This window comes from Desmodus rotundus, chromosome 2 (genome assembly GCF_022682495.2).
Source record: "Desmodus rotundus isolate HL8 chromosome 2, HLdesRot8A.1, whole genome shotgun sequence".
Lineage (NCBI taxonomy): Eukaryota > Metazoa > Chordata > Mammalia > Chiroptera > Phyllostomidae > Desmodus > Desmodus rotundus.
The window spans coordinates 91621626-91647573 of NC_071388.1; the positions used below are offsets into that span (position 1 = coordinate 91621626).

General features: G+C 39.8%; 1 protein-coding gene across 3 annotated transcripts in view; it reads right to left on the reverse strand.

The window, feature by feature from the left end:
* CCDC191 (coiled-coil domain containing 191) overlaps nucleotides 1-25948 on the reverse strand; it is a 77961-nt gene that overhangs the window by 22594 nt on the left and 29419 nt on the right. For 2 of the 3 annotated variants that reach the window (XM_024577913.4, XM_045185850.3), the window contains 6 exons: nucleotides 17416-17606; nucleotides 11560-11803; nucleotides 7448-7902; nucleotides 6582-6694; nucleotides 4612-4694; nucleotides 3750-3851 (listed from right to left, as the gene is read on the reverse strand). In XM_024577913.4, the coding sequence (XP_024433681.3) occupies nucleotides 3750-3851; nucleotides 4612-4694; nucleotides 6582-6694; nucleotides 7448-7902; nucleotides 11560-11803; nucleotides 17416-17606 (1188 nt within the window). The remainder of the gene's footprint in view (nucleotides 1-3749; nucleotides 3852-4611; nucleotides 4695-6581; nucleotides 6695-7447; nucleotides 7903-11559; nucleotides 11804-17415; nucleotides 17607-25948) is intronic. The other variant, XM_053918368.2, reaches the window with a different exon arrangement.

Sequence of the window (25948 nt, forward strand, 5' to 3'; positions counted from 1 at the left end):
AAATTGTGTTCCTACATACTAGCAATGAATAAATAAAATCTGAAATTTAAAAAAGATACCATTTACAATAGTACCACAAAAAGAAGTACTTAGGTATAAATCTAACAACATATATATAAGATCAGTGGAAAGCTATAAGACAATCATGAAGCAAATCAAAGATCTAAATAAATGGAGATACACCATGTTCATAAAGATTCGATGTTGTTAAGATATCTATTCTTCCAATTTGATCCATAATTCAATATGATCATGAACAAAATTTTGTCAAGATTTTTGTACTTATTAACAAGATTGGTCTAAAATTTGTATAGAGTGGCAAAAGAACTAGAATAGCCCAAAAGAACACTGTGAAAAAGAATGAAGTGGGAGAATTCACATTTACTGTATTCAGGATTTGCTATGAAGCTACAGCAATCGGACAGTGTGGTGCTGTGAAAGGAACACTCATAAAGATCAGGAGAACAGAACAGAGCTCGGAAATAGACCCACAAATACAGTTAACTAAGTTTTGACAAAGGTAAGAAGGTAATTCATAACTACTTGATATCAGGAACCACTAAAATTACACAGCACACATATTGGGAAATGCTTCTTTAGAACCACTTACGTCATTTTTAAGGGAGGTAACTGAGCTGTACCTAGAGATTTCTTAGGCTGACTTAGCAAAGGAGAAATTATAGTACATTGTATATGCCTTTTGCTCCATGGACAAACTTACACATTCGGGGGATACCCAGTTAGCCTCTTTCTCCAGCCCGTCCTACCATTGCCCAATAAGCTTATAGACAAAGTGGCCATGGTGGCAGGGATGGAGGTTATACAAGAGCTCAGCAACACAGACTTCCACTCACCAAGGCTGACTGGCTATGGCCACGCTGAGTGCCCAAACAGCTAGCAGCAGAGACTAACACTGAGTCTCCAACATGGCACCATTTTCTGGGTTGACCAGCAAGCCATCAGGTGGCAGGTTGATTATATTAAGCTGTTTCTCTCATAGATGGAGCAGTGTTTTGTTCTCACTGGAATAGATATTTATTCTGGATATGGATTTGCTTTTTCCCTACATGATGCTTCGGCCCAAATTACTATCCATGGACTTACAGGGTCTCATCCGTGGACTTACACAATGCTTATCCATCATCAAGGTATTTCACACAGCATGGCTTCTCATCACAGAACTCACTGTACAGCAAAAGAAGTATGGCAATGGGCCTATACACATGGAACTTACTGGTCTTATCATGTCCCCTACCATCCTGAAGCAGCAGGCTTGACAGAACAGTGGCATAGTCTTTAGAAGGATCAGTTGCAGTGCCAGTTAGGCGGTAATACCTTGCAGGTCTGGGGTACGGTTCTCTAGAAGGCTGTACATACTCTGCATCCACATCCAGTATATGGTACTGTTCTCCCATAGCCAGGATTCATGGGTTCCAGGAATCAAGAGATGGAAATGGGAGTGGAACTACTTACTCATGATTATCTTCAATGACCCACTAGTAAAATTTTTCCTTCCTTTTCCCATGACTTTAAGTCCTGTTAGTCTAGAGGTCTTGGTTCCAAATGGGGGGAATGCTTCTACCAGGGGACACCACAATAATTCCACTGCAGTAGAATTTAAGAATGCCACCCCCATTTTGGGCTCCTTATGACTCTAAATCATCAGGCAAAGAAGGAAGTGCTGGCTGTGGTGCATGATCCTAGTTACTAAGGGAAATTGGATTACTACTCCAGGTTGAGGTAAGGAGGAGTATTTCTGGAATACGGGAGACCCTTGCAGGGGTATCCAACCCACGGCCCACAGGCCACATACAGCCCAGAACGGCTATGAATTAGGCCCAGCATAAAATGGTAAATTAATTAAAACCTTTTTTGTTGTTGTTGTTCATCAGTTTTCATTAGCGTTTGTGTATCTACTATGTGGCCCAAGACAACTCTTCTTCCAGTGTATCCCTGAGACGCCAAAAGGTCAGACACCCCTGCTAGAGCATATCTTAGTATTACCATGCCCTGTGATTACGGTCAATAGAAAATGATAAAAACCCAATCCACAGGGGATTACTAATGGCCCAGACCCTTAGGACTGAAGATTTGGGGCCATCTCACCAGGTAAAAATCTGCAACCAGCAGAGGTGCCTGCTGAAGGAAAAGGGTAGAGTGGGTAGTGGAAGAAGGTAGCTATAAATCTAGCTACACCCACTTGACCAGTTACATAAATGAAGACTATAATTGTCATGAGTATTCTTTTCTTATTTTGCTATGAATATATTTGTGTGTGTGTGTCTGTACATAAATATCTGTATATATCTCTATATATCTTTGTTTTCTTTCCTCTGTTATTCTCTTAGTATGTAACATAGATATATTGGCTTTATATCATGGTGTTTAAGTATTATTCATTTTACATCATAGTATTTAAGTTATGGGATATCAAGAAGAGTAAACATTACTCAAAGACTTTACCTCTTCTTTTGGGGCAGAGGTTAGTGCATTTCCAAGGTAGCTGTATCATGCTAGACAGAGTTATGATATTGTTATTGTTTTTATTTGAAGATTAGTTTGGTTTAAGATGTGTATGAATGCCAAGTTAACAGTGGGGTGGACTTGGTGGTTAACTTTATGTGTCAATTTGCCTGTGCCACAGGGTGCCCGGATGAAATGTTAGTTCTGGGTGTGTCTGTGAAGATATTTCTGGATGATATCAACATTCGAATCCATGGACTCAGTAAAGTAGACTGGCCTCCCATGCACGTGTGGGCATCATCCAATCCTTTAAGAGCCTGAATAGGACAAGAAGGCAGAAGGAGGAGGAATTTGTCCTCTTTTGCTTCCTGCCTGCCTGCTTAAGCTGGGACATTGGTCTTCTCCTGCCCATGAACTGGAATTATATCACTGGCTTCCCTGGGTCTCCAGCTTCTGGGTGGCAGACTGTGGGACTTCTCAGCTTTCATAATCATGTGAGCCAATTCCTTATATAAATCTCTTCCTATAGTACATATATTTATATACACATATATCTTATTCGTGCTGTTTCTCTGGAGAACCCTAGTACAATGTTCAATTCAAACCTCTTTTCTATGAAAATGCCTCTAATGTCTCCAAATCTGCACAGACCTTGCCTTGCACGCCCCGTCGATCTCTGGTCTGTGACGCACAGAACAGCACACGCTGCACTGCACCGTCTCTGACAGGTTTGCATTTTAAGGCCTTATCTTTCCAACTAGAATTTAATAACCCTGAAACTAAGAGTTTTACCTCTTATTTCTTCTGTGTGTCTTTCCTTCCATTTGTTCATTTATTCACACGTTTGCTGTGTTCCTACTCAGCATGCTCAGCACCCTGCTAGCCAATACAACAGTATGCAGCATCAGACTGCGCCCTCTTCTCTTACGGAGATTACAGCTTAGTTGGAGATGCAGACATAAATAAAACCACCACAGAGTAAATGCATAATTAAAGCCCTGGTAATGCTTTGAAGGAAATATATTCAGAGGCAGAGAGAGAGACCTAACCTAACTTCAGGTGGAGAGAAGGGTGGGGCAAGGCAGGAAAGGCTAATCGGGACGAAGTCATATTGATCTCAGATGTAAAGAATGAGAGGGTTTTCACAAAAGAGAGAGGAAGGATGGTGGTGGAAAAAGAGTGTTCCAGACAGAAGTTCTGGGGAGGAGGGGGGAGTGCACAAGGCCATAGCATTGCACACAAGCGGCCTCAAGGGACAGAGAGCTGACCAGACACATGCTACTAACCATTCTCTTCAGTCTCTTCTCTTCTCGTTTTTTCTCAAGCTGAGCCTCCTTTTCTTCTGCCTCTCTCTTCTGACGCTCCTCCTCTTGGGCCTTTAACTGGGCCTGATCAAAACCAGAATTTGTAAAAACCAGAACCCTCAATTCATATGGAAATATGATCTTTTAAGATGAGGCTGAGCAAAGTTAAGTATCTACCAAGGTATCCACCCTGTCACTGGAAAAATTTTGCTCTTTGTGATAAAAGTAAAAAACCCAGTCAACGGGTGGTTAGTTTTACAACTTGAAAGTTTCTCCAGGGAATCCTCTTCTCTTTGGGAAGATGAGACTAAGTGTGAATAAGATGATTAACTTTTTTTTTTTTAATCATAAAAGGATTACTTTCTAGTTCTTATTTTCATCTGTGAAATACTAAGTCTGAACTACATATAGTATGGGAAATTTTTTTCTTTCATTGCACTAAAAACCCTTCAAACCTGTTAGTATTATCTATTTTTTCTTAGTAGGCACAAAATTTACTTCTGACAATCCAAGTCAAGACTTCAAAAAATTTCAACAGACCTTTGCAAACTTGTCAGGTAGAACATCTACCTGTAACATTAGTCTCGGTTGTGGGTAAATCTTCCCATTTGCTATTCCCATCAACGTTTGCAACATTTGCTGCTATACTAATGGTCAACATCATGCTTCCTCCCCTTCATTTTTCTAAAATTGTCACGGAGTTCAGGCCCATAGGCAAAAAGCCACTACCAAAGTTGGTTTAACTCTGTTGTCTCATTAGGCTTAAACAAGCTAGGTTTAATTTTTTAATAAAGACCTATGCAAATCCTTTTTCTTGCCTAAGTTTGCATTCTTGGTTTATTACCAATTTATCCTCTTCTTGTTTTTTCTTCTCCTCTGCCAAGATCCGCCTACGTTCAGCTCGCTCAGCTGCTCTCTCTTCCATGGCTAGAAAATAGTAAGAGTTCCAATATCAAAAATATAAGGAATACTGCAAAACAAATGCCCCTATTTATAGTAAAATTTGGTATTATTAAGGTTTTCTTTTAAGTTGAGTGTTCACAATCTCAGAAATATATGTGTAAAATGTATATAAAATATAAATATATAAATTTTAGGTGTATATATGTATTCCCTAAAGGTTAAAGAACTATAACCCCTTCCTCAGCAATGATGAACAATTTGCAGATTATGTTTTTATTTACATTTCTATTCGAATAACTGTTTACTGGTTTAAATAAGGTAATGTGCAGATGATTCTTTTAGTATATGAAACCCAGAAACCAGAACTTTGATAATTCCTTTAATGAATGTATAAAACTTCACTTATATCTAACAAGTACTTTGAGAATAGTATTATTCTTGAAATTGCATTGATCCTACTAATTTTTCCTCAATCGCTATACATATGTCTGTATATGTAATAACAACAAGCACAAATAAAGTTTAGGGTCACGATGAATATATTTTAATTTAGTTTTAAGACCTGGATACCCAGATGGGCAGGAAATGGAACTGTACTAAGTGCTGGGAGGACTGGCATCTGAATGAATCTGAGTGTCAGACTCCTGTTCTTAACAGTCTATTAAATATTGGTCCAAAAGAAGCAAATGCGCAAGATGGTCTGATGCTATGACTGCCATCAGTCCAGCCTTCCCAGGAAGAGGGGCATGGTTGGGGGGAGTACCAAGCTCTGCTCACCTAAGCCAGCCAATATCTACTCTCTACTCCTTGTGCCATGTTACAGGAGAAGAAAATTTAACTCTAAATTTTAAAGATTAGTAAAAGAAAAACAACTCACCAGGCTATGTCTTAGAGATACTAAGTATCTGCTTTGCTGGAGAAAGAATAGTGGGGGTGTCACAGAGAGCGGGCGTGAGGCTGTCTTTAAGGAGACAGAATGGATTAAAGTGAGAGCCAGAGAAGCAGTCTCTGGTAATGTGCCCTTCCTCTTCTTTTCTGGAGCTGGTCATCAAAGGCGGCTTGAAAAGTAGCCTGGCCATTTTCTGATTACCCTCAGTGGTGGACAAAGATGGCATAAACTGCTGTCCTGGCAGAGTCATAGCAAAGACTGCTAATTTCTTCACTAATAGGAGTGAGCTTTAGGTAGAGTGTTATTCGGATGACGTCAGCTCCTGTTGGGGCAGCAATCTTGCCACAGGAGAAAAATCAGATTTGCCAAACACAATATAATTGTCAAAGTGCCTACCACCACACACAGACATATGTACAGTGTGTGACGATAGTGAAAACAATGAGCAGATCCATTAGGTGGGTTCTGAAGAACGCTTCTCTTCTCCTAGTGTTGTTTGGTTTCAGTAACAATTTCTATGTTATCAAAAATCCTATAAATTAAAATAGGAGGTTTATAAATTTTATTATTAAAGCCTGTCATCAAGGCACAACTCATTATAAAATGATGTACTAACTTGATGTAAATTGCTGTAAACTAGTCAATATTTTAATGGCAACAAAGTACAATGATAGGTGATCTTTATCAGTGTTTATTCTTAGCAGCTGCTCAGAGTTTTCTCATGTGTATATTGTCCCATTATTTTTTTTATCACAATACAAATCTTAAGTTACAGGAAAATGATAAACCTCTTAGCACTGATTTTTTGGTATTGGCTGGAAAGGCCAAAAAGCTTGGTGGAAGAGGCAGGGAAAAAGTCACGGAGCCCTCTGGTGTGTTCCACCTCTCACGTGTCTACCCCCCTTAGACTGACCAGGTTTTGCCAAACCTCAAAACCCAAGAGTTGTCAGATTTCAGTCCCAGCACATTCTACTCCACAAGGGAAGTTAACCACCACCAAAGCCAAACCAAGATGCCCCTGCCTGTAAGAATGGGATGGGGTGTCGTCAGCTTCTTTGGGCTCCTTCTGGGTCCAGAAAGATCATTTTGGGAGTTACTTCTACTACCTTCGGTCCCAAGGGAAGCAACAGATGAACTAGAGGGGGAAAAAAAAAAGAATTGAGACCCGTAACCAGCTTTGTTCAAAGCCTTTGCACCTGAGACACTCAAAAGAATATAAAAAACTTCAATTAATCCTTCCCCTCTGAGATAACTACGAGTTACTATACCCACCGGAGAAATTGGCAGGGAAAGGCTGAGTGACTGGCCTAAGTCTACAGTGAGTCAGGCACTCCGACTCCCATCCCAGTGCTTTGAATCAATAGATGTTGCCCACTTCTTATCCTACCATTTATCACATGTAGTGAGTGTACGTCTGAAACCATGTTAAATGGGTTGTTAGAAATTTGGACTCATTCCAGGCTCCAAGATGTTTACTTTTATCCAAAACAACTATAAATTTAGGCTAGATAATTGGCCGGCCCCATTTGCTCCATTTGGACCTGGTATTGTCTAACCTGGCTCCTTGGCACCAAGCAAAATCAGAAACCCATGAATCAAGTTAGAGCAAGCGAGTATTTTTCTCTTTTACCAGAGCTCCTTAGACAAAGGCAGCTACAATACAAATGCTAACTGTAAGTGGATCCTTACAGGCAGCCACTTGCCTTAAATACCCATTTGTGTCTCTCATGGATCAGTCACAATACATGGGTTTCTTTGGCCTGAGAGTGCACAGTGAAAGGACAGACCAAGGAGACTGGAAGCCAGGCAAAGTTTAGAAGCCCATCCACCGCAAAGTGACAAACTCCAAATAATGAGTCCAGGGAATGTTCTGATACAATAGACATACTTTGAAAGTGCCTTGCGGGTTCTCTTTGGCTCTTCTTTGGGGTTTGATAGCAGGTGGCTCTGTGCGTCCATTACTGCTGCCTCACGCTCTGCCGCCCACCGGGCCTTCGCCAGCCTCTGGCTTTCCTTCAGCTCCAGAATCGTTTTGTGCTGTTCCTGAAGTTTCTTCTTTTGCTTCTCAATCAGCTGTTGCTGGAAGGCATGGCGGCTGTGGAAATGACTCATGCAAATGGGTTTTGCTTTCTGGCTGCTGGTTCTGAGCTTCTCGTTGCTGTCAGGCTGTGGGGAAGGCTCAACGTCCAGGGTTTTGTGAGGCTTCTTGTCAGATGTGTTCAAAGTGACATTCTGGAGGGAAACTTGCAAGATGCTCTCTGTTGGTTTGCCTAGGTGGGGGCTAGGCATACAACCGCTGCTCCCTGAGGCAGGCTTTTCCCACAAAAGGGGTATGGCAGTCACCTGAGGGAGAAGGAGATGGTTATACAGCTCAGCTATTTACAGGACTGCGCTGTGACAGCCACCTTCATCTAGTCAGCATGGCTCTGTTCAATGGCGCAGTGACCCTGCACCCCAGCCAGAGCTGCCCTGTGCTCCCAGCCTGGCTGCCTCAGAGGCTACGGGCCTCAGCTCTGGGAGCCACTCTGAGAATGTGCACTGCTGGCCAGGAAAACTGGGTGGGAGGGTGGCTACAGCTGTATGAACCACTGGCATGGGCCAGGACAATGAAAAATGTGCTGTTATAATTTTCTAATTAGGATAGTTCATTTGTGAATTAGGCAAGATACTCTAGATCTATATCACAGGGATTTTAATCTACATGAATCAACACTGAATTTTGCAGAAAACTGAAAATTTTGTAGCAAAGGATATATTCTTTCTCAAGAATGTTGGAAAACTAAGGAAAACCTTTACTAATTAGTAATTGCTCTTTATAATAGCTGCTTAATAACAGCTCTTTAACAATAGTTCTTTCGATGTCTCTCTTACCACCAGTAAATTAAATTCATAGTATTTATTTCAGGACTAAGGACTGGATTAAAGTTTATAGACTCCAGTTATTCCCAAACAAGTTACATGTGAAAAATATTGGCAAACCCAGGACCAACAGACTAATATCTGTATTACATAAGAATAATGTTACCTAATAATATTTTATATTAGCATATGGCTTAATAGTTTTCAAAGTTTTATCATTTAAATCTCATTTAACAGACTGAGGTATTACAAGTTCTATATAGAGGGAAAGGAACAGAATTTTTAACCAGAAAAATGTATTCTGGCCAAAATAATGCCATAGTGCCATGGTCTAGGGTCTAGCCAGTTTTGATTCTTCCATCTGCAGTGGTACAAGGAGAAAAATACTCTGAACTGTCTTATGTATCTTAGAAGCTTCTAGCTCTAACAGGGTGCCGTACTTGGGTACTCAAAGATATTGCTCATGATTATGGAAATATTTCTGTAGATTCGGCTAAAGTGAAAGATGGAAACTCTGACATGTTAAATACTTTTCAAAATAACCTACTTCAGAAATGCCAGTGGACATTTCTTCATGACAACACCTGCTTAAGTCATTTAGCATCAGGGGGGTACATGTTTTAGGCCCTTTTGAAGTCTGTGATAATGATATATTATTAACCCAGCAAGGCTGTGAAAGCCTTGAGTATAGCAACAAAATTTCTTTTGGATCATGGTAACTTTTTCAGGTGAAAATAAGAGAAAGAAAGAAAAGCTACTGGTACAGATTGTACTTGATAGAATAGAACTGAACAGACTGGATTAATTAGAGACAATCACCTATTAGCTAACTAATAATTCTGAAAAATTTCAAGGTATAATATGTCTGCAGTACATGAATTCCTATGATTGTGTAATCAATGAACATCTAACTAAAGATTTTGTATTTTCATTTGCTCATGTTCAGCTCTACACTCTAGAAAAGATTAGAATTTATCTAGTAATCTATAGAGTCTATTATAATTCTGTATTTTCATTTGCTCTATTTTTTTTACATTATTATCCTTTCCTGATAAATTCTTTTGTTTTTGATTTCAGAGATTTGGAGACATTTTTTCTTGAGTCTAAATTGTATATGTATATTTAGTAATTTTTTCATTTTACACAGGAAAAAATACTTTCCGCTGACTTCTTTTTTCATTTAAAGATAATAACAGTGGGCCTTCGTAAGGTAAAAGGTTCCACATAGCTATTTCCTAAGATAGAAGACTCTCCTGGGCCTCAGTGGAAACAAAATTATCTGACTGACATAAAGGTAGATAAATTGCCTAGGGGAAGGGACCAAAATGTTACATAAGTCCCAATAAGCATCCTTGTGATCCCCTTTTGCTGAGAGACGAAGGCTAAATTAAACCAGCTGCTTGCTAGCAGTAGTCAGGGTAAAAAGCAAGGCTGGGACCCTCCAGCACCCAGTGTAACTTTGCACAGCTGAGTTAAGTACTTGGCAGCATTATGTGGGGGGTGAAGGGGGCCTTGGGTGGGGCCAAGCATACAGGACCTCCTCTGAAAGGCTCTTCAAACACAAGTGCAATTATGAAAGAGAAAACCTGATATGATGGTCTTTACTAAAAACTTAACTGTGTATAGTACCAAGCACCATAAATAAACCAAAAAGACAAATGACGGAATGAAAAAATACGCAAAATATATAATAAAGACAACAAATACTTTTAAAAATATAAAGAGCTCCTATAAATAAGAAAAAGATACATAACCAAGGAGAAAAATGGACAAAGGGCATGAAGAGACCAGTCATGATATCTATCTTACTATATCCATTTTCATATTTTTATATGTGTGTGTGTGTGTGTGTGTGTGTAGAGAGAGAGCTAATGCAAAAAGTTTAACCTCAGTAGTAATTTAAAAGAACATCTAACATCTGACTCAGATGTTAAAAGAGCATCTGATAATGTTTAAGTAATAACATGAAAATATTTTACCTGTTAACTTGGTAAAAAATGAAAAATATGTTATCAGGCAGGAAAACAGGTGCTTCTTTGGTACAATCTTTCTGGGATGACAATTTGGTAATAGTCTTTAGAGTGTGCATTCTATTTTTAGGTGCGTATCCAAACTAAAGCATTATGGATGCGTGTGAAGATTTAGCTACAAGGGTGATCAGAGAAGCTTTGTCTGCAACAGTGGCAAACTGTAGACAGCGTCAATGTCCTGCAACAGCGAAGGAAGTAAACAGGTCCTGGCTCACAGTTCGTGACAGAGCATCATGCAGCCATCACAACATGATGGCACAGGACGGTAGTCCCGAACCAGTGGGTATTCGGTCATCAGTTCACCTGCACAACTGTACAAACACACAGGTGCTCCACTCCCAGAGGTTCTGAGTTAGTGGTCTGATTCCGCAGTATACTCTCAGTTGAGAACTACCGTTGTAGATTTATTGACATAAAAAAATTCTTGTGTTAAAAAATTATATTATTGTTAAGAAGAAAGATACATGGCTTTTCTTTTACTGTATTATGGCAGACTAATGCCCTCAATGACATCACTGAAGAAAATATTAAAGCTAAAGAAAGTGATGAAGAGACAGGTTGCATATGCCTGAAGAGAGAAAAGACGAGATGCCTATACTTCAACATGTTTTTGGTGGTTATCCTCAAATGACGAAATTATAGGCTACTTTTCTTTTTTTCTCTGTCATTTTCTCTTACTAAATTGCTATAATTTATATTGTTTTTATCACTAGAAAAAGAAACACTTAAACATTCCCCTCTTATAAGTCACAAGGTTCCTTAGGAAAGAAATGTTTGATGATCAAGTAAGAGTTCACAAGCAAGTAAACAACATTTTCTATTATCTGTTCCTGAAGGAGTCTTTCTCTTAGTAGTTTTAAATTCCCTGTGTTAACGTCCTACTAAGTTTCAGCTACACCAAAGTTTATATGTGATCATGAAAAGAAGATTCAGTTCAAGCGAATGAACACTGACTGAAAGCTAACCTTTGGGCATTACAGCAGTTCTCATCTTTTAGATGGCCCAAGCAAGGCGATCTGACAGCGGCTAACAGCCCAAGCCACCCGCGGCGGCTCAAAACCAAGTGATTGATAGATAAGCAGGAAGACCAAGCAAAAGAAACACAACGTACCTCTCCCATAGGTGGCTCCTCCATCGCTGTTCCCTCCTCAAGTGGACTGATGCCTGATGACCCGTTCCCACTGAGTCTCCCTAGTGATACTGCCTTCAACAACGCATTCATTTTCTTCCTCGTTTCCCCCTTTGTTCGAGCCAGCTCTCTCTTCAGGATCTCTGCACGACCCCAGTGCTGCCATTGTGTGAAGTGGTGCCGGAGAACTTGTTTCCGGTTGTACTCAGCGGCTAGTTGGTGTTTTCTAAGCAACAAAGCACTTCCGTTAAAAAAGGAAGCCATTGACAACTTGTTACTTGGTAATATAAACGGAACACAAGTCCGAAGGAGTCCCAGAAATGCTCCACTTAGCTCCAGCTTATTCTTTTCTTTAAGCTAAATGGAATTACTTTATAAAATTCCCCGGTGGAAAGGGTGTGCTCATAGAAGGCGCTGGCACCTCAACACATTACCTCAGAAGAAAGAGTGACAGTTCCGTTCGATCATGTCACAAAGATCTCACAATTTTTGACTATCATAAAATAGTTTATGAGGGCTTTTGGAGGGGAAGTAGCAAAAAAAATAGGTATATAAATAACTACTTTTTAAAAGATGAATGCATGAGGAAGACATTCAGCTATGCTTGGAAATCTAAGGAAGAGAGAAGATTGGGAGAAAAGGAAAGGAACAAAACAAGCGAATTATCAGTAATTAACTGTAAGACTTATAAAAGTCAACACGAAACTATGAAGGTAGACCTTAGGAAAGGAGGACTTGCTCAGGGAAAGGTTCCCTAAAAAGAAGGACTCATTTACAGACCTGAAAGCTAAGTGAATGAAGGATTGCCTTGTGAAGACAGCTGCGGAACACCAGCACATGTGAAAGGCAGAGACAGGCACTCGCTGTCACGGAGCTCATTCACAATCCGGTAGAGGTTGTCCCGATTCATTCTCTCCCTAAGGAAGAGCTCCTTTGACTCCTGGACGCTTCGTGAACGTGATGGGACGTGACTGAGTGGAGTTATAAACTGCCAGCTCCATTCCCTCCCCACAAGGGACCTCCGTCCGGAGTCACTCTGGGAGCGGCCCATTGTGAATTCAAGCGTAGAGCTCCCTGAGCTCTGTCCATGCGCGGACGTCACTGTCCCTGAAGAAGTGAGGCGCAGAGCTTGGAAATTTTATGTCGCATCATAAACGGGTCAGTTTAGAAGTTTAAGACCCAATATTGTTTAGATACCTACTTGATTTTATCTTGTAAAGGAAAATCAAATAAGTTCTCTATAACACTATTCGCATATCCATTTCTATTAAAAAACATAATGCTTAACTCTTCTCGTGGACTGTTGGGGGTCATAACAAAATAGAAGTCATACAGTTTTTAAGTCAATGTGTCAGAAGAACATTTTTACAGTTCTTAAATACTTAAGCGACTCTTAAACCTTTTTAATTGCCATCTACAGTAAGAAAAAATGTTACACTGTGACACATAATATAAGTTTACATGTGCATATATGAAGCAAAACTATATGTAACTGAAAGAAAAGTTTCATGAAACAATATTTACTCTATTACCAGAGATGTGCTTAGTTATTTCTCTTCTAATATGTTCAATTTCTTTAAAAAATATAGCTCATCTTGAGTCTGATTTTAGGACCCACTACTGGGTTAAAACCCTTAGTCTGAAAAAGGCTAGAGTCACAGACTTTAATCTGTGTCAGAAGAGTTGGGTGAAACAACCAACTAGTGAGAGTAAAGTTGACTGAAATAATGAATTTCAGGGTAAACACTAACAGCACCTCTGCTAACAGCATTTTTTATTACATTTAATTGCTTCTTTTTAATAAGTTAATAATAGGTATTCAATAAATACGTCGTGTCTGACTGATGGTTTTTGTAATGAAAGTATAATATAGGTGGAATAGACATTTGTATATTATTTTACTTTGATGAAAATAAACTAAGTATCTAATATGAGACCGAATACCTTGAAATAAAAATTATAGAGGAAATAAGAATAATAAGTCAGGTAGCAACACAGGTAAAAACAAAACCCCCCAAACTCTATAGCACTTTATTTAAGTGAAAATCATAAGTTTTCACAGAATGGAGGATGTACACTGCTCTGATTAATGTGAAATTCGATTTACGTGAGTCTGCTCGGAAAGGAGGAGTATGTATTACCTGATGTGTTATTTTCATGTTTTTACAGCATAAACAGTCAAACAACACTGACGTTTTGTCTGTCAGGGGAGAAATTATTTGGACACTTATAAAAAGGCAAAGAGAAAAATATTTTTGTAAGTATAACAAAAACACTAAACAGTAAGAAATTATGTTAAAAAAACACATGTTCGCGATAGTGCTTAGAGCCCACTCTACAATGGTTATGTGGGCATCTTGAGAATCTATTTAATAATCTACGTTTTTGCACTGGGTTGGAAGGGTAGAAACCGAAGCCAGGGATCCAGAGACCGGGCTGTTTCTACTCCTGCACGCTTGCAATTCACTGTAGCACAGTGACGATATTCCAGATAAGCCAATTTTTTTTTTAAAAAGATGATACCAAAACACATAAGTATTTCTGAAAGTGAAAAATCACTTAAATTTCTTAAAAGCTCAACCAGAGGTGATTTGCTTGGGTATGCTAGTCTGAAGACATGGCTTCAGACACAGTCCTCAGATAATCATAAAATGAAGGACAGGGTTCCTGCACGGAAAACATCCCGTCCCAGTACGCTTCCAGGCCGCCATCAGGGAATTTCTGGCAAAAGTATATACATTTATAAATTGATCATCACAATTATATAACTGCATGCAGACAAAGGCTGTCTCAAAGACCAAAGAATATAAAATATATTCTTTTATATATCGAAAAGAATAAGGTTTCTATTTAAACCTTATAAAAGATTTAAATACAAATTTAAATATGAACCATGACGCTCAGAACAACACCTCAAATGATACTTGGCTGTCGGAGCGTGTTACAGAACGAAGAAGTCAGGAGAGTCACTGTATAAGGAACACTGGGTAGTGACCGAAAGGTTCTAAGCTTCAGATTCCTCCTCAAAATGATGCCACCGCCTCCCCCCAAAAAGCCCTATACTACCTATCCTACAGGAATATTTCATAAAAGAACCTGAAAAATATAAAGCAAATTCTCATGTAAGTTAGTAATGCTACCTTAGGACAATTCTAGATATCTAAAGAGTGTCTTGAATTTTTTAAAAGTGAGACATGAGAAATCAATAACCACATACTAGTGATGTGATTAAGTGCTGAGATCTGATGCAGAACACGAAAACAGCAATGATGCAAATGCAAGATTAGGAAGGAAAAAAGCTTATGTATTCATAATGAAGCAGGCGCCCCTCAGAGAAAAAGTGGAAGACAATTCTGTTTTAGAGCTTTGAAGTGGGCCAGACAATGCAAGTCTTGTCCTCCTGCCTCTCTGACAGACACATCAGGAATTTTACCAGCTTCAAATGCCCTTCAGTTTCTGGCCTCTGACCTGGGTCCCCAGGTGAGCATGGAGGGAGGGCGGTCTAACGTGATTAACAAAAGCGCTACAGAAATGGAGACTGACACCCTCAATCCCACTGACATTTCTTGGTTTCTGCTTGCAGCAACTACCTTTGAGCTTTTTTCTCCACCTTTAATATTGCAACCTTCTTTGAACAACATCTCCCAACTTAATATCCTAAACCAATTTCTAGAACAAAGAACAAGATGCAGAGAGTCAGGGATTTGTAGGAAAGCAGCACAATGTGTGGTTTATGTTTAATAGATCCTTTCCTCTCATGTTTTTAGCATGACTTATCATTTGTAAATCGCCGCTCTTTCCTGAAACCATCTATATGTAAATTACAATATAACTGACACACATGGTTGTCTTAGGGAACCATCACCTAGATGTGACACAGGAGCTGTGTGGTACAGGCAAAAGTATCGGGCTCGGAATCAAAAAGGCCAGGACCCAGCTCTGGGCTGGATGCTCTTAACTCCACGACCTTGGGATGACGGTTTCCCTCTCGGGACTTCCTTTTAGTGTCTGTAAAATGAGGGGCTGGATTAGAGCATTCGTGCTCTAAGGTATGTCTGCTCTAAGGTATTATAGTAAAAAATTATTATAAGTTAAATATTTTCTATCTCTTGCAGTTTTAAAGAAATGTAGTACCCATTCTGAACATTTAAAAATAGACACCTGAAAATAATTCACAGATATGAGACAGAAAGTTCTGAGATCTTAAAAAAAATGGCACGTTATGTTATTATGAAATCCCCTTGTAGTGTTTTTATATAAAACAGTTTAATTGGAGTGGCATATGTAGTTCTTTAGATTTTTTTCTACAGGTTTCTTCTGGCATGTGAATGTCACAGGCCACTTTTGACTCGAAGATCCCAGTCTCTCCCCCCTTGGGGCCTCACTCACGCGGCCCCCTTCACTGCACTGCCACGCCCCCTTCGTTGTCCCACAGACCCTTTCTCCGCCATTGCTTTTTCAGTTACACTGCCATCCCACCCTTTACATCAGTCACTAGGTCCTGAGAACTCAGAAATGAATTATGGAAGAGTTCTCTATGGTGACCTTTTTTTTTAAAATGAAGATTTCTCCCAGCATATTGTAGAAAGTAAAATTGACTAGGTCACCCTTCTGCTTAAAAACCTTCAGGAATTTATCTTTATTTACAAAAGAACAACTAAACTCTTTGTCCTGGCATTAAAGGCCCTTTGTAAGTCGATGAACTTTACAACCACGTGGTTGATGGTCTCCAGCCTGTCGGGATGGCGACTCCATGCCACCACCCTGTCTCCCCATTTCCACTAGGAACATCCTACGTACTGTGCAGAGCCCAGCTCAGAACCCAGCTCCCTGATAAAGCCTTTCCTGGCACTCTGTAGGAACCGCCTCCGTCACAGCGACCCTTCCCTCTGCTAAGGTCTCCTCAGAAGGGGATGCATTACGCAGTTTATAATGACACGCAACATCTCTACTGTTTCTAGATCTTGTTTTCCCCACACAATAGTGAGCTCTTGGAGGACAAGGGGCCATGCTTCTGTCTCCTCTGTGCCGTCTGTCCCCAGGGCCCAGTGCTATCACAAGGCTGTGCCACTCCAGCGAGGGGGGGGGGGTGCAGGGAGCGCTCTCTTTCACATAACAATGCTTTCACATATCATTTGTTTAATTTGTCACCCTGAATGAGCAAACATAAAAACATGAACTGCCCTCTCCCAAATAAATAAATGGTTCCTTCTAAATTTATGATTTTGGTTCAAGAATGCAAAGTTAAATTTGGAATGATAAGAACAAAATGTATTTAATTTTCAGATGATGGAGCAAAGAAAGTTTTATTTGAAGGCAAATTCTGTCATTCACAAGAATATGAGGGAGTTGACACAAAGGTGTCAGACCTTCTGTATAAGATGAGGAACAAAAGATGGGGGAATGGGAGGAATCACTCTTGGCAGGTCTGCCCTCTCAGGCTGATGTTCCCTGTGTCCCTAATTAATATTCTAAGTACAGACAGTGGTTTCTACGAATGTGAATTACTGGCATTTAAACCAAACCCTGCCTTTTGAATTGTAAGATGGTCCAAGTGCAATGCTACTACATTAGAGGACAAGGGAAAAAGCATAATATTCACTTCCTTTAAAAAAAGGAAAGCATGCACATTAGTACATATTAATCAAATCATTTTGTACTTATAGTTTTCAGTTAAATTTTCCTCGTTTGGAATGAAACATTGGAAAACAGTGATTACCACATTTATAAGCAGATGAGATGATTCCAGTGAACAGCATTTTTGTTCACTTCTGGATTCTTCAGGAGGAAAGCTGTCCCAAACATGCTAAAGGGGTTTTCATGGTATAAAGATGGTACCTGTTTTCTTCCCTAAGGTCATTCTCCATGGCTTTTGTCTCCCGCTGCAGCTTCTGAGATCTTGTGTAGTCTCTCCAGGCCCTCAGGACCTTCAGCTGAAACTTCCAGTCGGACAGGGTCCCAGCTTTCCCCAGCTCAATCCTGTGATCAAGAAGCAGCTGGTGCCAGGCAGAGAAATAGCGTTTTTGACACTACAATGGAAACATTTGGAAAATCACTACTGATCAGCACCAGTGTTTCTGATATGAACTAGAGCTCTTCCCTCAGACTCCCTCCTCACACTCGTTCTAACGAAAGTAGGAACTGTTGTCCTGATGGAAGGACACCAGGCACAACTGTTACACTAATACTGATGAGAAATATTCAAGTCATGAAACTGAGACACTCTTAGCTTTGTGACAAACTAAAATATTCAATCCTCATTCTAATGCCCCAGTCCTATGGGGAGCTGGAGTAACAGTCCCATCTAAGATCTAAGTTAAAGGGCTTGAGAGGCTTGAAAGACCTGCTTCCAACAGGATCTCCCCTGCCAGGCTGTCTGGGAGCTTAAAATACCAACCATTTAGTTCATTCCTGTTACTAATTCTGCCAATCATTTCATTCATTCCTGTCACTGACTCTGCCAGTGTCCTGCACAAACGAACATGGGAGATTCCATGAGGATGGAATGGGGTCTGTCTCTGGTCTCTGGGAACAAGGAAGGTAAAAACAATAGCTTTAGCTGGGCTACCACTAACTGTTAGGGCCTTGGTTGAACAGGCCTAGATACTCAGGCCGCTTGCTGTCTTCCACTACGTGCATGTAACGGCACATAAGACAAGGCCTGCTGACCCTGAGGACATCCCGGAGAAGTACTCTGGCCCCAGTCTTAGAGTATCTCTGAGATCCAGTCCTTATCTAGGAGAGTATCTTGTATCTTCACGGCAAAGTTTATGTTCCTAGTATACCAAACTACTTTCATCTCTTGGCCTTGCACCAACCATGCTGTTTCACACTTTTCTATCTATGGTCATCCTAATTTCCCCATCCTTTTCTGCCCTCTCTCTGCCTGACTACTTCAGGAGTCACCTCTCTTAGGGAGCCCTCCTGTTACCAACTACTCTCCCAAACGTCAGCCCTCTTCTACTGTATTCCAGAGCAATCTACGCTTTCTTCAGCCAAGACACTCAACACACTGTATTATAATCACGTGTTCACTGGTTTCCACAAGACTGTGAGCTATCACTCTCTGGAAGGAAGAGACGGGGTCCCATAAATGGGAATGGCAAATCTGGGAGTGTTACCCAGTGTGGGAAGCACTAAACATTAGAAAGTGACCTCATAAGAAGTGCCTTTGTGGGAGGTATGAGGGATGGCTGATGACCTACACCAAGAACCTGGTAGCCTAACCAAGGTCAGCCTGATTTACTACTTCTTTCTCTATGAAAAAGACTTATCATTCACTATTTCAACATTTAGTAAGCATTCTCCACTGTACTTGAATGTGGGAACTCTGAACAAAGTTGTTTAAGATATAGATTTTGAGGTGTCATAGGGAGAGAAAATATGTAAATTAAAAGATCTGTAACATGAGGGACATTATGCTGGAATTTTAGAAATAGGCCATTTGGCCAGAAATATTTTCTATGTAGGAAACCAGTCATAGTCCCATTTAGACAAACTACAAAATCTTTATTTCCCACTAGGAGAAACCATATAAAACCTTAAAAAGCCATTATTCCCTTTGTGTTATGTCAACCCAGGGCACATTTTCTGGCTCTTTACCTTAGATTCCATGGAAGGAGGGAGAGATGGCAGAAGAAGAGAGGAAGAGAAGAACGGAGCGGGGAGATTTGCTGAATATAGGACATCCTTCAGTCAAAACAAGGAAAACCCGCAGCTTCCAGGTTGAGCAGATTATGCTTTTTGTATTATTATCTGTCTGTCTATCCCACAGAATACAGCATGAAAAAAAGTGGTCACTTGTATGCCATAGTCAAAAGAAAATATCTTCTATTTACCAGATTCATTTAAAGGATTCCTCTTGAATGACTTCATATTTAACTCCTGGAATATTTCTAACGATGAAACAGCACAAACATAATCTACTTTGGTAGCAACACTATTAATAGTGTCCTTCTTGGATTTCTACATTCCTTTTCTCCGTGAAGTTCAAAGCACCTTACGTGTACGATTTTATTAATCTGTAGACCATCATTACAAAATGGATACTGCACATATCATTATACTTTACATTACAAAGTTAAACTTCAAGTAGAGAAGAGTTAACAACTGAATTCACAAAGTAAAAAGTTAGTGGTGCACCTAAGGCTAAAACTGGAACATTCCAGCATCCCGATGACCCTAGTCTCTTAGGCAAAAAGTCTCCCTTCAAAAGGAAGGCACATTCTTTGTTTTTTTTTATACCGAAAGAGAAAGAACTCAATATAAAACTTGCTATGGGTAGAAAAGCACTGCTAGAACATATAGGGGGAAAATTTGAGTTCATAAATTCTGTTAATACATTTCTTGAAAAATACTTAACTTTAGATTTTGAGGGCAAAATGATCAGTTTTTTAAAATATATTTTATTGTTCATGCTATTACAGTTGTCCCATTTTTTTCTCCCCTCTATTCCCCTCCACCCTGTTTCCCCCTCCCACCAGCATTCTCCCCCTTAGTTCATGTCCATGGGTCATACATATAAGTTCTTTGGCTTCTCCATTTCCCATACTATTCTTAACCTCCCCCTGTCTATTTAGTACCTACCATTTATGCTTCTTATTCCCTATACCTTTCCCCAATTCTCTCTCCCTGCTGATAACCCTCCATGTGATCTCTATTTCTGTGAATCTGTTCCTGTTCTAGTTGTTTGCTTAGTTCATTTTTGTTTTTGTTTTTGTAGGTACAGTTGTTGATAGTTTGAATTTGTTGTCATTTTACTGTTCGTGGTTTTTTTTAATGCTAATTTTATTTTACTGTTTGTACTTTTGATCATCTTCTTTTTCTTAGGTAAGTCCCTTTAACATTTCATAGAATAAGGGCTTGGTGATGATGAACTCCTTTAACTTGACCTTGTCTGAAAGGCACTTTATCTGCCCTTCCATTCTAAATGATAGCTTTGCTGGATAGAGCAATCTTGGATGCAGGTCCTTGCCTGTCATGACTTGGAATACTTCTTTCCAGCCCCTTCTTGCCTGTAAGGTTTCTTTTGAGAAATCAGCTGATGGTCTTATGGGAACTCCTTTGTAGGCAACTGTCTCCTTTTCTCTTGCTGCTTTTAAGATTCTTTCCTTCTCTTTAATCTTGGGTAATGTAATTATGATGTGCCTTGGTGTGTGCTGCCTTAGGTCCAAGTGTTTTTGGACTCTCTGAGCTTCCTGGACTTCCTGGAAGTCTATTTCCTTTGCCAGATTGGGGAAGTTCTCCTTCATTATTTCAAAGAAGTTTTCAATTTCTTGCCCTTCCTCTTCTCTTTCTGGCACCCCTATGATTCAAATGTTGGAATGTTTAAAGTTGTCCCAGAGGTTCCTAAGCCTCTCTTCACTTTTTTGGATTCTTGTTTCTTCATTCTGTTCTGGTTGAACATTTACTTCTTCATTCTGTTCCAAAGCATTGATTTGAGTCCCAGTTTCCTTCCCATCTCTGTTGGTTCCCTGTATATTTTTCTGTATTTCACTTTTCATAGCCTTTACATTTTCCTCTATTTTGGGGCCATACTCAACCATTTCTGTGAGCATCCTGATTACCAGTGTTTTGAACTGTGCATATGATAGGTTGGCTATCTCTTTGTTGCTTAGCTGTATTTTTTCTGGGGCTTTGATCTGTTTTCATCTGGGCCATATTTTTTTTTTTGGGTCTCAGCATGTCTTTTACATAGTAAGGGGAAGTGCCTTAGGTGTTCGCCAGGGTGGGGCAACCCACCAGGCTGTATTGTGGCACTGTACATGGGGGAGGGGTCAGAGAGGAAACAATGAAGCTTGTTCAGCTCTCTGTCAGCTTTCAGTCACTTCCTTCACCACCCACAAGCAAATTGGGCCCTTCTGTTGCTGATTCCTGGGTGGGTTGGTTTGTGTACATTCTAGGACCCTGTGGGCCTCTCCAGTGAACTCTCCTGTGAGGCTGGGAGTTTCTCCTGTGGCCTCAACCCCCATAGGTTTTAGGCTTTGTGCTGGAACCCTGGGTTGCTTGGTATGTCTTGTTCTTCAGTTGTTCCTCCCTGTTTATCCCACACACAAATGTGGGACCACCTGGTCCTCCAGCTGTCGCCTTGTCTGCCTCCGTCCTCCAGCTGCCACCTTGCTGCTAGTCTTCTCCACCCTTGCTGTTTGTCTCTGCCCCTCCTACCGTTCTGGATGAATGTTTCTTCTTTAACTCCTTGGTTGTCGACTTCCATACAGTTTGATTTTCTGGCAGTTCTGGTTGTTTTTTGTTTTTAAATTTGATGTTGTCCTTCTCTTGATTGTGCAAGGAGGCAAAGTGCATCTACCTATGCCTCCATCTTGGCCAGAAGTCAAAAACGATCAGTTTTAAAGGTCTATAATTCAGTCTCACTACACAGAAGTTGATATCGGCAAAGTGACAAACTCATGCAGCAATTGCCTTCCATTCTAACCCCGAAGGCTAATGTTGTCCCCACCTTTTAAAATTAATTTTATTGGGGTGACATTGGTTCATAAGATTATATAGGTTTTTAGTGCATAATTCTATGATACATCGTCTGTATATTGCATTGTGTGCCCACCACCCAAACTGAAATCTTCTTCCATCACCATACGTTTGACCCCCTTTACCCTTTGCTACCTCCCACCCGCTTCCCTCTGGTAACCATCATACTGTTTTGTCTGTGTCTATGTTTTTGTTTGTTGTTTTCCTTTCTTTGTTCACTTGTAGCTTTCAGTTTTATATGCCACACATGAGTGAAATTATATGGTTCTTAACCTTTTCTGTCTGACTTACTTCACTTAACATGACATTCTTAAGATCCATCCATATTGTTGTAAATGGCAGCTTTCTCAAAATTAGCTTGCTATTGTTTTTTTCCCTGCTTACTCAAAAAAAAAGCAATCTCATTAAAATTTTAATTAAAAAATAGAAGTATGAATCAAGAATAGCCACTTAGATATTCTTGATTTACAGCACACATTATTCAGGCAAACAGGAGTCCCACAAATGTGCTTAGAGAAAAATATTTGGGAAAGGAAAACACTCTGACTTCTCTGGGAGATGAAAGCACTCTGATTTACGTAGAAGGGACGAGAAGTGGCACGCTTGCATAGTCATTATCTATATCCTCTCTATTACCCAGCCGAGTTCCTGCTGCTCCCAGGACTGCTTCTCCTCTTCAGCTCTACACTCTGGAACTACAATAGTGCTTTATATCTCAGCTCTTTGAAACAGAACTATTATTTAAAACCACAACTGGGTTGGAAGAGGAATACAGTCTGTTTAAGCTGGAACTTAGTGTTTTAACTTAGCCAAACAGCCAGGCTGACCTAGTTCAGACTCCATTTCTTACCTAGTGCAGTTATTTCTGTACCATGTTTTTTATTTCTGATAGATTTGCAAATATAGGGGTGGGCAAAAGTAGGTTGATAATAATAATATAATTAATAAGTAATCATATAAGAATAAACTCTGTGTTTCATGTACTCACAATTGTAAAACTATTTTTACCCACCTCTATATAGTCATGCATTCTTTTACTAACTTTCACATCTTTTTCCACAGTTGTTGTGATAATTAAGGCTTGATTCAGGTCAATAAAATACTGAAAATCACTGTGGGAAGGACTGTTCCTAAGTACACATCTATAATTTTGATAATAAAATACTACAAAGTGAAATTTTGAAACTTTTTAAGTGAAATGCTTTTCTCCTCTCAGAATTTTCCACAAGGCATCATCAGATCATTAAAGATTCCACCAAGGAGAAGAAATGACAGTTCTCCCTGCCAAATGTATTACCTGCACTGGAGTTGCCCTCATTGTTTCGGCAAGAAAGCTCTTGCCTGAAGTGTAATCACACTGCTGTCACTGGGAATGATTGACTTTAGGTGGAACAGCAATTTGCTATCTAATCTTCATTGTAATTCTAACCCTGTCACTAGAGACGCTTGTTCTGATTAATGAAGTGGGTAACTCATCAAAATTCCTCCGCTATTTCCCTTTTGTCAGAAAGCTCAGTGATAATTGCTAGAAAATTCTCTGCCATGGAAAAATAAACAATGAATTCTAAAGAGGACACAAATGTCAACAAGTTCACAATTTATCTCTGTCAATGGAAATAACTGGAGCAACTAGTGGTCTAGGGGAGTTGGCCATGGTATGAATCAAGGAACCGGCATTAGATTGCTACATAAGGAAGCAACCCCCAACTTCTTTTCCTTTTGGGAACTATTGTAGCTGAGCAAAGACCCCACAGACCACATGAAGTGTCTGGGGGTTGGAGAGGGGAGGACCTATGTATTGGCAGAAAAAATACCCTGGGAAGGAGTAGCACTGAAAAGCGCTACCTTGTGAACCATCCTACTCCTGATTTTTATAATTTTCAAAAGAAAACAGAGGAAACCATTGTGTCCCCTAACTCCAACCACATATGTTCCTATAACTAATCACATTAGGGAAAAATACATTCAACTCCCAGCACGCAGTGCTAAGACTTGATGCTATTGAGTTCCGTGGAAAAGCCTAGAGGCATAAACTTTGACAACCACTGCTGGGTGAAATGCTACCTATGTCTATTGGCTATAGACAAAGGGCTACTTTTGTTATATCCTGGAAGATGTGATGCTTGTTTTAGTCTGGTATTTAAATTATTTTTCTTTTTTAAACTTAAAAAATGTTAATTACAGAAATTTAACAAACACATCCAAAAGTAGAACAGAAGAATAAACCCCTCACTCAGCTTCAAATATTATCAACATTTAGTACTCTTGTTTCACCTCTCCTCCACCTACTTTTTTTTCCTCAAGTATTTAAAAATAAATCCCAGGCATCAGACATTGTATCATTTCACCCACAGAAGCGGCAATATGTATTGCTAATATAAGGACATTTTGTAAATTCTTCTTAATGCTGTTAAGAAGTTTTAATCAATAACACTGCTGTAATTAGCTAGTTCTGCTTCACTCTTGCTTAATCTCACCATACAGTAAATTCCTAACCAGTAAATCTCTCTGGGATCTTTTAAGGCAGAATGACCATAACATAGCTATAACCTGACTATTCGTTAAGCTGGGGCTCCTTTCCCGTCATAGCCTGGACCAGTTTTCATGACTTCATCTTGTTTTAAGAGGAAAGGCAGACCTACCACTTCCCATCACCTTCTCTTTCCTTTCTTTTCTTCCCCTTCTAGACCTTCTCCACTCCACTCTACAAATCCCCACTCCCTGCCCACTTTCCCCACGCCTAGCCGCGCACACACACAAACTATGCCAAAAGTACAGCCTACCTCAGAATACATTAGACAAACGCCTGATTCACCTCCACGGGAGTCTAACAATAAGACAATGATGGGTTACATTTGTTTCTCTCCCATATGGTTCTCAAGATCCTTATAATATTCACCTGAAACATCTAGTGTTTAGGGGAAAAAGATATTCTACTCTGTGCAAGTTTAGAGACTAGACTTTATTTATTCCAAAGGTTCTTGTCTTAGTTTTTTAAAAGCAGAATTTAATTAGTTTTTTTTCCAAAGGAAAAAGAATCATATACACATAAATGGAACCTGTGGGATCAAAGAAAGGCTTTATGTTTGAAAAGCAAAACACCAGTGCAACGGTTTGGTAACTTGGTCCTCACTGTCCCTGCTGTTAGAATAAGAAACCCGGGTTACTTGTAGGGTGAGGGTAAGGAAGAATATAGTAACACAACAAACAACCTCCTTACCAATCCTAAAATTTTACCTGAAAATTTTCCAGAGTTGGCTATATTAAGTAACATGTAATAATGCTGTAAATACTAAATTGTACACCACACATGGTTCTTGGCAATAAACCTAGAGGAGAGTTACACGAATCCCAATATTCTCCACCTATGTGCCTGACATTTCACTTTCCTGCAATTTTATTTGCAAAGCAGCATTTCCTTCATTTCTTTCCCTAAACAGACAACGTTGCTGAGAGCTTCGTTGTTGTGTTTCAGTTCAGAAATGGGTTTGTTTCGGCAGTGTGTGGGCAGTCCTGGTAAAACTAAGGTCTTTGGGAAGGAATCATGGTATATAAATGAGGAACTTACCCAGTTTTCATCATCTTGTCACAGAAAAATCCAGGCTTGTTTTCCATATATACCCATGATCCCTTGGTTTAGTTTGGGGTGTTCTTTTGGAAGGCACAATGTCACAAACATAACAGTAACAATGAGTTCTTTGGGTCATTACTACCTTACTCTCTAACAGAAAAAACCCAACCAAATAAGCAATTTTGGTTCCCCTATAGGCTAAAGATTTAGGTTAGTGGCAACCCATCTTTCACGGTTCCAACTTTCACAAGCAGAAAAGATCACAGGCTTTCTTATCTCATTAAGAAAACATGAAATGTATTTCGGAACAGGGTG